Here is a 15,566-nt window from a genome sequence, read left to right as displayed (position 1 = left end):
ATTATCATAATTACTTCAAGAGACTTAATTATTTATTTCACAGTCACTGACTTATTAAATTTGCTTGGAAATAAGTAAAAAATAAAGATTTTTTTTGTATTTAAATCTAACAATCTTTTTCAGTTCAGGCACTGACAGTTCCTCATAACTGAGGGAGTTTCAGAAGTTCCCAAAAGCACTCATTTATTAAAACAATTTTATTCAAAGTATTTTGGTGCAATCCAAAAGCTTGGATTATTTAGGTTAGACAGGCTGCTGGCAACAGATGTTGAAGCTTAAACTCCTAGACATCAAACAAGGAATTTGTCTCACATTGGAAGATATAAAAGGTAATTCCTCCTTCTAACTCACCAACTACTGTAGGAATACATCTGAAGTAAGTTTTCCTGGGTGAGGTCCATTAATACAAATAAATGCACAATCAAATGCTGTTTAAAGGGTATCTTTTAAATCACATGATAGTGGTGAATGGATGAACCATAGCTCAACATTTTTAATTTACAGAGTACTTTCTATGCCTTATGCTTTTGCATATAAGCCTTCAGACAATTATTCAGTCATAGAACCACAAAGCCCTCAAAAACTGAAATGTGCAAGAATTAATTTGGGGAATGTTTCAGCCTCAAATGAAGCAGCAAATGAGTACATTTTCATCTGCTGCTTTTCCTTTCTCAAAAGAAGCTATCAAGGATGGCTTCCCTGGCAACAAGGCACAAACACACAACATCACTGGTTCGAGCAGCTAATCAAGGACAGATGTCTCAAGAGAGCATCAAAGCAGCCTTCTGCATTTCCAAGCATGTCTTACTTTTCTACAAATAAAAATATCCCTATAGCTAGAAAATCCAGCTGAATTCTCAAAGTAAAGACACGATTTTTTATTTCCAGTGCATCTTTCTATACTTTAATTACAGGTTCCCTGCCAGTTTAAATAAAGGAGCAGAAACATTTGCCAGAGCCATATGGAAGCATCAAAGAGCAAGAATGTTTTCTTGGGAAATACTTCTAAAGTGGTTTTCATCCTAACTTCCAAAGTACTCCAGCATTCCTTTACGATGCTGAGTGCCTTAACTTATAATAAACACATCAATAATATTTTCAAACTGATTTCAGAGTATTCTGGCATAAAGTCAAGCTTCATTAAAGGTCTTCTCTAGGGTTTCAAAGATCATAGACTCTCATGTCCCCTTCTGTAGAACCTACACACACAGAAGTCTTGTATGATCTATAAGACTTCAGTGCCATTTTCCCTAGAAAATGCATCTACATCAATAAAACCCCAGGCAATCCTGATTTCAGTTACCTTTCTTTTCCATAGCAACATATGTCTGTTACATATGTGAAACAGCTTATTGAACAGATTATTGAAAACTTTTTACAGCATATGACTACAGTGCAACATTAATTAGTAACACTTTAATAATAGCAGTGCTAATTAATTCTTCCTAACCTATAGCAAAACAGCATGTGCAATGCTGTTAGTGTTATCATTCCATGGTGTACTTTTCACACTGAACATACATTGTGCTGATCATAATTCCAACATAACATCTCCCAGAAAACAGAAGAGCTAAGATGGATATGTGGAGGCAGATTGATTTACCAAGACAGAATGACATGTGAGCGGATGCAGGCAGCTTCTGGCAACAAATCAGTGTGGGAAAAATTCAAGTTTTTTTTCCCTGATTGCTCTTAAGAAGCAATGAGTACATTGACATCTTGTCCCAAATTCCATTAAATTAATGATGGGACTCTCAGTCTACTCAAATCTCAACACACAAGGCTAAACACAAGGTCACAGGGTCAGAATGGACACCCAAGTCAAACAGCATATATATAAACACATGATCCACACACAGATCTGCAATCTGGACCACAAAAGTAGACCACCATCACTATGTAAAATTATCTTTCAGCCTTAAAAATCTTTCAGGCATTTGGGATATAAAATCTCTTGATTTTCTTTCACATTGACCCAGTCATAAAATCAGTGCTAGTGAAAGCAAAGCAAAATTAACTATTTTAAAAAAGCTAGTTGATTTTCAAAAAGACCAAGTGAACACTGGAGGATCCCATCGCCAGATCTTTTACCATATCCTTTTTCCTAAGAACTCAGCTTTACTTGGAACAATAAATCAAAGTCACTTTGCCTCACTATTCTAAATTCCACAATTGATCATTACCTGTATTTAATCAACATCATTTGCTGTCATGAGTTAGAGTCACCTGCCCTCCTTCCTGAAGGTACTCCAAATTCTATGTGCAATTTTGATTCTAAAAAGTGACACTCAGAACTTCTCATTTGCTAGTAGTAGCACCATAACAAGTAAGCAAATTTTGTTGGTCTAAAAGAGTTCTTTCTGCCATAAAGAACAAAGACAACTAACAGCTGCCTGCTGAAATGGCAGATGTACAAGAGCTACCCATTGGAAAGATGAGACACCAGGAGAAAACTTGCCAAGCTGCAAAAAGACACCTTAATTCATACTGCTACATTTTAAAAATCATTTCATGAGACCCAATGAGATTTCTAATCACTAAGAATATTAATTATAGAATTATCATTAGACAATCAAACATTCCCTACTTAATCCTAGCTCAAGTTAATATCAATTGCCATTGAATGACAGTATGTAACATACTCCTACCTTCACATCTTGGAAAGCTGACTGTGAGAACTTTGGAGTAAAACAGTTCAGGAGAAGGCAGCAGATAAATACATATTACTGCTATTATGCGCTTGTTTGATTCAACAAGCTGCATGCAACCAGCTTCATCTTATTTCTGCCTATGCACCATTCTTCCCCTTCACCACAGCAAAGCAAAAATGGAGTCCAGAGAAATCTCCTCAAACTGCACACTGAAAACAGAGCTCCAGTCAAAGGGGTATCAGGGTGATTAAAATCATATAGTGACATATATTCACAGCTTCCCACTTCTCTGATGTGTACAGGCTAATGCCAGCAAAATAATTAATATAGAATATGATGAACTACAAAAATTAGTAGGAATTCACCAGCCTCTCATCACCTCCACTTCTCACTTACGCACACTCACTTAAATTTCTAGAAATACCTGTATGCTTGTTCCCAAAAACCACCAAGAGATGCTCTGACAAAAAACAATGCTGCTAAATGTTGTCTCAGACCTAACGGGAAAACACCACATTCCCTTATAAGCAGGCTTGTTTTTCTCTTTCTGTGCCTTTCTTATGAGTCTTCACACTGCTCTCACTCATCTCATCTAGAAATTGAATGAATAGAAAATTAAATTAGCAAATGTAATTTCTTGTGAATCTACCACAATTAGATGGTAGTAAAAAGAGTTACTAGAAGTCATACAATTTTGGATCTACTAAACTGGGCTGCTCAGTTTGCTTCTATCATGGACAGGGTTGCCAGCATAAATTTTATTTATTCTGTTGTCTGTAGCGCAATTCCTTGATTTGAAGATAAAAATTTCAAAGAATACCGTGCTTGCAAAGTTGATGTGTATATACTTACACTTCTCCCAAACAATATGTTACTTCGTGGTCAAAAACCTCTTACTGCTGTGGATACTCCAGCTCTTTCAGTTTGCTTTTCTAGCAGATCTCTACCAATGGATCACAGTTTCTTCCAGAACACAAAGCTACCAGACACATCTCTATTTATTTTGCAGTGTTTTTCTGTATTTACACAATCTGTGTGGTTATGGGAATTGATCATCTCTCTAGACTTGTACCCAGGTACAGATTCACTTTTAGCCCAAGAGAATGCACTACGATTTATTATCTAGTGATACCACCAGCAACATCCATTGTGAGACATCAGAACTCTACCTAAATTCAGCTGCTTCCAAGAAGATGAAAGCTTGCAATAAGAACCATTAATGTTGTACAACATCCTGCTGTTACTGAGTACTTTTTGTTTACACATTCCTATATTCTCTAATTTTTGCGATGACAAGATATTACAAAGACAGTTCACTAATATATAGGAAGCACATCCATTAACATAATCATTAAGTCAACTAGTTTTTTTGGTAGCTGTGTAAAGTTAAAGTTAACCAGGAAAAGGCATTTTTCAAAACTACAGTCAACACAATTTACCCAAATACCTTCTGTTTTTTGTACCTTGGGGTTCACTCATGCTGAAGATGAGGGTACAAATCTTGCTGTGATTCTCAGCAGCCACTGTTAATTCATTTCAAGTATATTGTTTTAATAGGAGATGGTTAAATGCACTTATTCCTGATTTAACTATCAGGTACAAGGATGGTAAGACAACAAGCTGAATTCTCTTCTTGGTCATTCCTGCCATCACAGCTCTGGAGTCAGCCTAGGTACATCATTCAGGCAATTGGACAAATTTTGGTCCTCAGTAAGCTGACAGAATGGGGGAAAATTGATGAAGTACTGCACTAAAATTTATTACTGGAGCTTTTCAGAACTATGGCTTTCCAATCAAATGAACTGGAACTCACATTAGAAATTACCATCTGACTGTCTGATATGTCTAAAAAGATAGTTTAATGGAAAAAAAAAAGCTATGAAATGAGAAAAAATGATCTTGTATAAGTAGGGCAGCAAATTATGTTAGACTCATATTTGCCATTGGTCCAAATCCACTAGGCAAATTCCAATAATATCATCATATTCTCACAAGCTGCTTCTTCACTAGTATATATATTTTTTATAAAACTTCAGACTGTCCTTCACTTTTTAATAGGCAAAAAAATAGTCAATATATGTAACATTAATTATAAAACCTAGGTTCAGATTTATGCAATTTAAATTATCAGGTTGATGGATATTGTCTCAGGTTAAAAGAAACCCCAAAAATATAAAAATACAAAAAGAAGTTGGAAGTTTAAAAGTAAAGCTAGCAATTCTATGTTATTGCAACAACTTTTCACTATCAGTCAGGTCATGGAATTTTATTCATACTCATACATGATTCTTTCAAAAGATTAGACAGCACAAATGTGCACCAATCAAGCTGCTGTTCAAATGCTGCTTTTTAATTTGAGAATGAGCTTAAAGGCTGAAATTACTACAAAATGAAAAACATGTCCGCATTACTTAGTCTACATAATTTCTGCATAGCAGAAAACACTGATGTCATAGACAACATGTGCACCCTTCTTTACTATCTTCCCAGACTGAAGACCCAAACAAGCCAAGTAATTTTCACCCACAAGACTGAATGGATGTTGACAAAGCAGTAGGTTAGCACTTCACCATTTCTATCTTGACCAGGAGGAACACTTCACCACATCCTATCTATTTACATGATGAGACTCTGACTTCAATGACTTTGTGATGCATAAAAATGTCCTTCAAAGAGTGGGCATCCAATCCACTTTCCTCTGAAAGTTGAATGGAAACTTGGCCTTGATGGTATTAGAAGAAGAAAGAATTTTGTATGTGTGAGTACAGGCAAAGCACAAGGTTTGTTGACAGACTGAAGAATATTCTTGTGGAATGTGAGATGGAAGAAAGCTTTAATCCTGCAGATTTCTATTTTAAACTAGAAAAATACTGCCAGATTTCCAAAAGTGATTGTAAAAACTTTAATAACAGCCCACAATTTCTTTAAATTCAGAAGGGAGATAAGCTCAAATCCATTATCTGCAGTATCTATGACATTAGGGACACATTTCAATGAACACATTTAAAATTTTAAAAAGCCCATATATTTTCAAAGGATCTGTAAGAAGAAATACAATTTATTGGTGATTACAGACATGAAAAAAGTCTAGTTAACATTTATACAATCAGGAGAAAAGGCGGAGGAAAAAAATTAAATCACTAAGGCAAATTAGATTATTTCCTAAAGGGAATATTCCTTGATCTGCCTCTGCCAGTCAATCTACATCTAACTTATCTGGGGACAGCATGGGAACTTCCAGTGTCAGTGTGTAAGGAGAGGCAAGCAAGAAAGGTAAGACAAACCATCCTGGCAGAGTTCTTGCACCTTGCTTGCACGATCTACTGCCAGCCACTATCACAGAACATCCATAAGCACTGTCATGTACTGTCATGAAACTATTTGAGACAGCCTTTGTCAGCTCCAGGTTGCTGTGGCACAAGCTAAGTGATCTCAGGCCAGCCAAGAGTGCTACAACCGCGTTGTGACAGCTGCTCACCCATACTAAAAAACAGGATCAATTCAATCACGGCATTGAGCCAGTACCATGGTCTAATTGTTTCTTTCTCCATCTTATGTCTACAACAAACTTAGGAGTAGTTTCAATGAAATAGAACATGACACCCCACAATTACTGTTAAAGCAAAAAGATATACTCATATATTGGGGAATAGGGAGAGAACACACTTTTCAGGAGTGATTTCCATGTAGGTAGATATCATTTAATTGACACCCACTGAAATGCCTATATGAGATAGAACTTGTTGCACCCTCAATTGATACTTCAATCATAACAGCTATTTGTCTCTACAGCATACCTTAGACAGGTATTATCCTAATTTTCAGAGAGACTCTGAAGCAGCTCAGAATATAGAAAGTCAACAATAGCACCACAAATACATGGTTCCCCATCCTGTATTCCAAGAGCATTTTTCCGTATTTTTCAACTGATTATCAATCTATCATGATGTCATTCTGGAAGAAAAATAGTTTTGTGCCTCTTCATCTATTAAACATGTTGAAAAAGTCTTAGAGCTGATTAATAATCCTTCCACACAAATTCCTAGCTCTGCCACAGCCAAAACAAACAAACAAAAAATGTTTTAAGCAACCCCACTGCAGGTCATCCTAAAGATAAGGATAGACCACTTTGCTGCCAAAAACATCATAAACAGGTATCAGGCTTATTCTCCCCAATTAGAGGCTTTTAAAATTGCTGGTAGAGGATGTAAATGGTTTTCATTTACTACTCAGATCTTTATTAAACATCTCCATGACCTTGTTTCATGCTGGCTTTTCCTAAACATAAAGGTACTTCACCCCACACATGTACAAATGGAGTACATTTTTTTGCATGTACTCCAATTGCTACAGCCACTAAAGCTTTTTATCATTACTGCTTCCAGTTCACTTCCATAAGGGTGTCAGAAAACACACAACAGACTGATGTATATCACTTGTCAGAGACCACTGGCTTTTTTAAAAGTGTGTTTTGTGGATATGCTCTGAGCGTAATTAGGCAAATTAATGGTAATTAACATCCTGGACACCTGGGTCCTTTTCAGTTCTACACTAAAATATAAAATCTAAAAAAAATTAGAAAATAAATAAATAAATAAATGGATGTTTAAAAACCAAACTGTTGCAAAATAGCCTACACTACCCTGCCATTTTTATCTCTATACTGTTTTCTGCCATCTTATTACTTTCAACTTAGCCCAACAGAAGAAGCATCAAGTGAACATGAAGCATACAACTTTCCTTTCAACAACTCCCCCCCCATGCTGGCTAGCTCCAGTCAGCAACTTTCTATCAGTTTATGCTTTTCAATTTGTGCTGAATTAACTTCCTTAAAAATTAATCTTTCTGCTTCCCTTTAGTCTTCAAGAAAAAAGCCTGCTTTCCTATGACACAAAACCAAATTATTACAAATTCTACCCAACCACTCTGTGTAATATATTCTCACTTTAAAACTCTTCTACCTCATTTTCTACACCTGGTACTTGTTATACAATTTGTAAAACAGATGGTACATACAACTTAATGAAGCGACCCCAATTATACCATAAGTTCAATTTGAAATACTGAAGTCTTACAGTTTTACTTTCACTGTAACAAGCTTTGTTAGCAAAAGCTTACATTTTAATTGTGATCATGTACTTCAATTTAAAATCTGATAGAATGGCTGAAGCCTTGTTTCATGGTCTGGTATAATATACCTTTGCTCTTCAAGGTAGCTACTGTGACTGAAAATTAAGATAATTGCCATGGAAGATTATCTCCCAAAATTATAACTCAATGAGGAAATAAAAGAAAATCACTAAACCTGAAAAATCACCTTAGACAAAAATAACTTCCTGTAGGGACTCAACTTTCATTTGGCCAAATAAAAAGAGAGGAGTCTTATCAGACTGTTTATCACCCTTATTCTAGAGTATTGCTGCAATATTTCTTCCTATTTGGTTAAAACATTTACTAATTTTTCTATAATCTCTATTTACACTATTGCTGCTAAAGCCAATGCACGGTGGTTGCCACTTTCTCTGCAATCTTAATTTCAAGCAACAACATTGAGCTAAAACAAACACAATGAGAAATACAATGCAAATCCTAGCAGCAGTATAGTACTATTTCTGCAAAATTTAAATGATGGAGCTTAAGATGTAGACTCTTAAAAACAACTGTGCATATTCCAGTTGTCTTTACACTTGCTCATTGTTCCATTGTAGAAACAAGCAGCAGACTGTGACTGCTACACTGTGTGGTAGGACAGATGTGGTTCAGTTCTGACTGCCCTACAGAACTCTTATGAAAAGGCAGCTATAGGAACACCTTCTATTAGCCTTAGTTTTCTTACAGATACTGGTCTGGCACATAAGCAAACTATAGAGAATTGTTGCTAAATCTTATTCAAGTTCTTCTTGAGGCTTATTGGAAGCACTACACAAGTGAAAAAAGCATTACTGCCATTTAACAGACATGTTGAAATCATGACCAATTTAAATTTAAAACGAGGTCACCATCAGATTTTCTACATACTCCTATGATTTCAAGAGCAGCAGAATTGAAGCAAAACTAGTGCTCAGTTTTCTCATAATACATTTAGCTTTTCCCATTTCCTTTGAGTTTGTATACAGCAGAGGCTGATGTTAGCTTATTCCCCTCTTGCTAGATATGACAGCAACTCAGAATCAACAACACATGTTAGGCAAGTGATCATTCATGTTTTCTCAGCACAACTATGAACAACTATGAGAATGACTTCTGTTATGTTCCTGTGGAGTACACTGGAAAGAGAGTACACAAAATTTCTCCTGGAACTATTTTGGCAGTAACTTACACAGTATTTCTAATGATTGCAAGTCAGTTCTTCACAGTTGTGTGAAGTTTTCAATAGCTTAAAACCACAAACACAGACAAATGCAAAGTCCATACTCTCACCAAACAAAACCTTATCAACTAAATCAATAGCACTATAGGTAAAAAGTTAACCAAAAATCTTATGCAGTAGACTTAATGATGGCAATAGTCAGAGATAAAGGTTCCAATATAGTTTGATGAGCAGGAACATATTCTTACAACTCTAAAACAAAAAGAAGAGTAAAAAGATTAACAAACACAAATGCATGTTGAGCACCTAAACTAACCAATTTTGTTTCAGGTATTCCTGTAAATTATAAGATTTTGGCATTTATAATAAAAAGAACTATCAAAATTAAAAGGTTTTTGCAAAATAGTTTCCTGGGCCATGACTAAAAATAAATTTGTCAGTACTGGTCTTCAATTTACCATGAAACAGGGAAGCAAAGTACATTAGCTTTGAATTACACAAAGAACAACAATGGATTAATCATTGCACTTGCTTTTTTCCTGCCTCCAGGAATAAAACTTCAGAGCCTCCCAATCACAGGGAAACTGAACAAGTGCATCCAGAGTTAATTAGATTAGCAAGTCTAGCATCAGAAAACAGCCTTCACCTGTATGTCTTTAACAACTCTTAACCTGCTCATAACTTTATCCTAATAATTCTTTTGATTTTCTTGATACAAATCAATTTTAATTTCGCCAATTCCAGGAATTAAGTTAAGCAGTGAATCCTATGTAAGAGTAACCTACTGAAAGCAAGAATATCTTGACCAGATGTATCTCGTATTCCAAGGTCTTCCCAGAGAACCCTGAGCCTCTAAGATCTGAGAGAGCAATGTGAAGATGAAACACACTTTATCAGTCACATCATTAACTATGTCCTTCAACTTGCCCATAAAACAACACACAAATAAATTATCATAATTTAGTATTCAGGCTTTACAAAGGCCAAATGACACTGCTCAACTCCTGGCCCTTTTCTGCCTATGCAGATCCATGCCAAAACCCTTTTAGTAAGTTTTTTTTTTTAATTGGTAGTAATACCTCTGATGTTGAAAAGAAATTCTTTCAAAGCATTGAGTGGAACGAAAAATTAGAAGAACAAGTGAAAATATCTAAATTTTGAGAGGATAAATAAACAAAGGATTTTAAAGAGACTAGGACACTGCCTCTTGAGAGATACACCTCTGCACTTTATAGAGCCTCCTTACTACTACTTAAGTTTAAAACAAAACCAACTACACCAACAGCCTAAACAGACAATTGGCCTTCTGGTTAAAACTTTTTGTGGGCACAGAGACTGGACTACAGCATCAAACTTACATTCTTCTTTACTCTTACATCAATATCACAGACCTCAAAAAAGTGAGATGAAAATAAGTTAATCTGACATAAAAAAATTGTGCACATGTTTCTAGTACATACAGATACTTTTTTTGGACTATACTAGACTTACAGCTCTACAGGCACTCAGACCTATTTTTACTCTTTGACCTGTGTCAATTCTAAACTGACCTGAAAAGGAAGGAGTAGAACAGCACCTGAGAAGATAGTGGCGAGCAGTGCATCCACCACCTGCATTAAAAGAACTACTCACCTCCCACATATACAGGTGTGTGACCGCTCCAGTGAACTAAAAGAATGCAACACACATTTCAAGATGTCAAGATTGGAACTGCAGGAAAGATTGAAAATTTCAGAAAGCTAAAAATTCTTTGTCTAGTTCCTATCATCCCAGATGTGGTTAAAATACTGTCCAGAAATGAAATTTTGCACAACAAAAGAGTTAGGGAGACTGTTATTTCAGGGTACCATCTCTGGTTTATGTGTTGCCTTTTTCCCAGCTTGGAAATGAAACCCAAGATAATTTTAGTAAGAAGGCAATATAAAAGAGGATCTTTAATGGAGGCCTCCAGGGGCAGTCATGGAAAGATGTCCACAAAAACCCATCCCCATAGAGATGAATACATATTTACAGGTTTTAGGAAAGTAGCATAATTGATAGAAAGCACCAATTAGGAGGACAAGTGGTGATTCAATTTCCCCTCCAGATCAAGCCCCTTCTCTGGAGTTCCCGCTCAGCACTAGTTGTGCTTTCTCCACGAGAATGCATCTTGAAGAGTTGTTCTTGGCTTTGGTTGCCAGGAAGAACCAATCACTGGGACCTTGTACTTCCCAGGGCTTGGAGATCTGGAATTTTCTGCTTAGGGAAAGGCCATGGAAAATTACAGAGAAAATTAGCCACCAATACAATAGGCTACAGAGCTACAAACATATGTGTGGAAAATGCAGAGAATGTATAAAAGGTAAAAAAAGGCAAAACCCAAAATGGCATCATATGGGGTTCCCTAAAATCTTAAATCCAGCATCCTTTCCCAAAAATGTTTACAAACAGTTTCATCAAAACATCCTCTAGAAAATGTCTTTCCAATAAAATTCTGGTTTAAGTTTATTAAACTGCCCTAGAAGTCTGCTTGCAGCAGTTCATTCACTGTCACTGGATTTTATCTTACTGCTAGTTAAGGCAGAGGTGGCCTATACTTTATTATTATTATAAATGCGAGGACTGAAATTAGGAGATCTTTAAAATGGCTATTATACTAGATACACATCAGAATCTCTTTTATTTCTCATTAATTGGAAAATAAATCTTCGAACTGTTTCAAAATGCACAAAAAGGGAATTCTGACACAGTATGAGTAGTTGCACTTCTAGGTAAAACACTAAGCCTATATTTGGTCTAAAAGAAGTCATGATTCCTGTCAGTAGAGTCACTCACAAGTTTATGATATGTACAGAGTTTATTCAAGGTCTTAAAGAGGTTCACATTGTTCTGTCTGCTAGTATTAAAAGAACCATAAATGTATACAAAAATTTAATTCTTTATCCTGCATCCATTAAATGTCTCAAAGGACTCCAGGCCACCTCCTCACACATGTAAGTAAAAGCTGAAGAATAAAAAGCAAGGACTGATTTTATCTCAAGGTTATGGAAACATCATTAAACCATAAAACCATGCTGTCAAAAATTTATCTTGACATTAGAAAATGTCTCAGTGGAGTTAAAGCCTTACCACATAATTAGCTGCAGATAATTCTGTTTAATACTGAGGATCAGAATTTTAAAACAGTCACAACCTTGATAAATGGCATGTTAAATAAACTGAAGCTTGCAAAAAGTGATCAGATAACAAAAATGAGAAAATTCAACTCCAGCTAAAAGGACAGTCGGTACAAAACCAAATTGTCTAGTAAGGACAGGGCAACACTGTCAGAAAGGTAGGTGCATAATCCTTCTGAAACATGTCCCCATCCAGTACAGCTGGTATTTTCCACAGACCTCATGCAAACTAAAGATACATTGGGGTGAAATTCTGCCCCCAGGGAAAGAAACAGCAAAATTTCCTTTGATTTGCAGTGGGAAGTTTCTACAATTGCGCACTCAGGAGGATTCTCTGCCTATTAAGCATCACAAGCAAGCGAACAAAACTGTAATTAATTTTCACAAAGAGAAGAGCAGTGGACAGCATAGAAGGAGGACTGTTTAAAAGAGCTTCCGAGAAGCTCTTTTGACCTAAATCAGGTTGGAGATTTTCCAAGAACTATCTGGAATATAGTCACCTCACCACAGGATAATTTTTCTCTTTTGTCTGGCAGTCTGTTTATTTTCCTTCTTGAGAATCCAGCATCAAACAGAATAAAAAATGACCTTTGACTGGATCTTTTTGTGGCATGCAATGAAAGAACTGATCCAAAAAGTTCAATGTTCGAATAAGCACCTACTGAACTTGAAAGGAATGTTGGAAGTGATTGGGAAAACAAGATTACATCTTGAAGTTATGTATCTGTAGTATTTCTTTATTCTATTGACCACAGAGGGAAGTCATCACAGCTAGCCTTCTTTGGAGTTATACTACAGAGACTGCAAAAGTCATATCAGAGACTTTACAGTTCCCAAGTCCTACATTTTACCTGCTGAGAATAAGCATCCCTACTCAGCTTTAAAAAAAAAAAAATTGCATGGACATGTAATCTTCCAAAGAACATTCCATGGGAATGGCAGAAAACATCAGCTGCTACCTGCCTAGGGATGGGGAAATACCAAATTAATATTTTAATACACTATCACACTCATAACAAACTTATCTGACAACCAAATTGGGAAAGCTGTAAAATGCCACATGGAAAAATTAGAGTGTGACAACAAGGTCTTACAAAAAGCTTGACAGTTGTGCTTGACTCAACTCTGAATAAGATTCTAATTTTACTCATGCAAAGCACATGGCTGTTGACTGCTCTTTTCACCCAACCACTCACCTGTCCAGTCAGATTCTCCTATCCCTTCTGCCAGTTCTATTTAGTATTAATGATATCAAGTATGTGTACACAGGACAGGTCTATGTCATTTGCTTTCCATTTTCCCAGAGCAGACTATCACACAGACTAAGCAAAAGCAGCAAAAGAAGGAAATGAGCCCTAGTTTAATGGACAAAATAAACCACCCCAAAACAAAAACAACTTGGAACTCAGCACTTCGCACTACATTCAGTACAGTGGGGAAAAATTCACAGTCAACATATAAAAAATATCTTTGTGACACCAAAGCTACAGTAGGGCAAATGTTGTCATTAACAGGAGCACTCCCAGTTCTCCAGTTAACAAAACAGGGAGGTGGGAAGTCTTGGCTTTCACTCTGCCCTTGATGGCCACTTACACCTCCTTGGTAATACAAGGGAGGGGAGAGGAGGGGCACATATGTGCACATGCTTGTGCATGTGTGCACATAAAAAAATTAAAAACCTTCTGCACGTTCTTCACCACTGTTCCAATGTGTTTAGTACTCATCACACTGTTTCTGTAATGCCACATGGCCATTCCCCATCTTAAGCTTATTATTATGTAGGAGGCAAAAACATTTAGAAAAAACTTCTTACAAGCTGCAACTCGGTTCAAACTGAGTAGGCAGTGATCATCTTCTGATAATCAGTTTTATCTTCAGTTGCACAAATTCTCTACACCAGATAACACAATGTACATGTTTCATGTGAAATGCATCTGACAAAGCCCAGGCCAAACCAGCATGCCAATGCAAGACAATAAAACAGCTTGAGTGGAGATGAGGTAGTACTTAAAGGGTTTTATCTATGCAGCCTTTGGACTGGGTCTATTTCAGACTATGTGATTTTTCAGGGTAAAATTGCAACTTTGCATCACAGCAGTCTAACCAGCAATTTAAAAAATCCAGAAAAACAACACAGTTGATTAAATTGCTCCTACTCTTGTCCGCAGGGAAAAAAAAAGTTTTTTTAACTGTGCAAACAGACTTTTTTTAAATGTTAAAAAATAATTTATAGCATTTTTATTTTATTTCTGCCAAAGAGGCTCTTTCTTTTTAATTACAGCAGAAAAAAAAATTATATTTTGGCTTACTTCATAAGAATACACTTACTAAAACAACCAAAATGTAAATAAGATAAATCTTATGACAGAATTTATCAATCAATTAGAAATCAAAAAAATTAAATGGAGTTAAAACTATGAGTACTCTTCACATAAAATATTTCTGAGCATAGTTTGAATTTAGCTTCCCGAATTGAAAGTAAAAAAACATCTACACCAAAAGACAACAATATTTACTTAGTAGCACAATAGGCATTTTACATACTGTGGAATCTAATTTTAAATACTTTATATGTCACCTTTCAGAATAAATAATGCACAAGGCTTCTAGAAAAAGCAGCTTGTAGGATACAACACTATCACAAAAACTATACTTCTAGATGACCAAGTCGGATGGGAGGATATCTGCAAACATATTTCACTTTGCAGAAAAAATTTAGGCTGAAGAGTGATGTTATATATTCTTCATTACTGTGAAAAAACTACTCAGGTTGATTGACTGAATTACATTTGAACTTCCTTGGTGTTTTTCTCACCCAACAACGTTAACATGATAATTTTAAAAAAGGAAAAGAAAAAAAATATCTTCTGGCTACTGGTTTAATTTTGAAGTGCTGCAATTAAAGTTATACTTCTGCTTAAATATTGACTGAATAAAAAAAAATAGTTTGAATCCACTTTGTCATATATCACACTGTGAATCTATCTACTGAACTCCCACTCAGAAATAAATCGTGAACACGAGGAAAAGATAATTTATGAGTTGTCAAGTAACCAGATTTTAACACTTACTTTTGTGAAGATCTGAAAAAAGTCAATTGCAGGTGGCAGTTGAGACTCATCCTGGATCTCAGTTTTCAAATACAGTTGCAAAGTCTGCGCAAGGTGCCTGAGGCCATCTTTCATTTCTTCACTTAACCGTTCAGTGTCTTATTGGGAAAGGGGAAAAAAAAGTAGACCATGTCATGAACAGAACATTTCACCAACATTTTGAAAACATCCAATGGCAGCCATACAGTCTAGACATTTCCAGTCCAGGAATTAATCTTGACAGAGGGCAATTTTGACAGAGGGCAGACATTTCTCATTTTTTGTGACAGTTACCTATCAACACACAGTAGAGTTTATCAGGTTGCTACTGACAAATCATATGAATGAAACAGCAAGTTAA

The 15,566-nt window shown here is 35.9% G+C and overlaps 1 protein-coding gene across 2 annotated transcripts in view; it reads right to left on the bottom strand.

Moving 5' to 3' along the window:
* The window catches only part of SMYD3 (SET and MYND domain containing 3), a 380,229-nt gene that overhangs the window by 309,160 nt on the left and 55,503 nt on the right, over window positions 1-15,566 (bottom strand). For both annotated transcript variants that reach the window (XM_063151903.1, XM_063151904.1), the window contains one exon: window positions 15,188-15,324. In XM_063151903.1, the coding sequence (XP_063007973.1) occupies window positions 15,188-15,324 (137 nt within the window). The remainder of the gene's footprint in view (window positions 1-15,187; window positions 15,325-15,566) is intronic.

The sequence above is a fragment of the Melospiza melodia genome, chromosome 3 (genome assembly GCF_035770615.1).
Source record: "Melospiza melodia melodia isolate bMelMel2 chromosome 3, bMelMel2.pri, whole genome shotgun sequence".
NCBI lineage: Eukaryota > Metazoa > Chordata > Aves > Passeriformes > Passerellidae > Melospiza > Melospiza melodia.
Note: the sequence above shows the minus strand (reverse complement) of the source record. Positions and strands in the feature narration are given on the sequence as shown.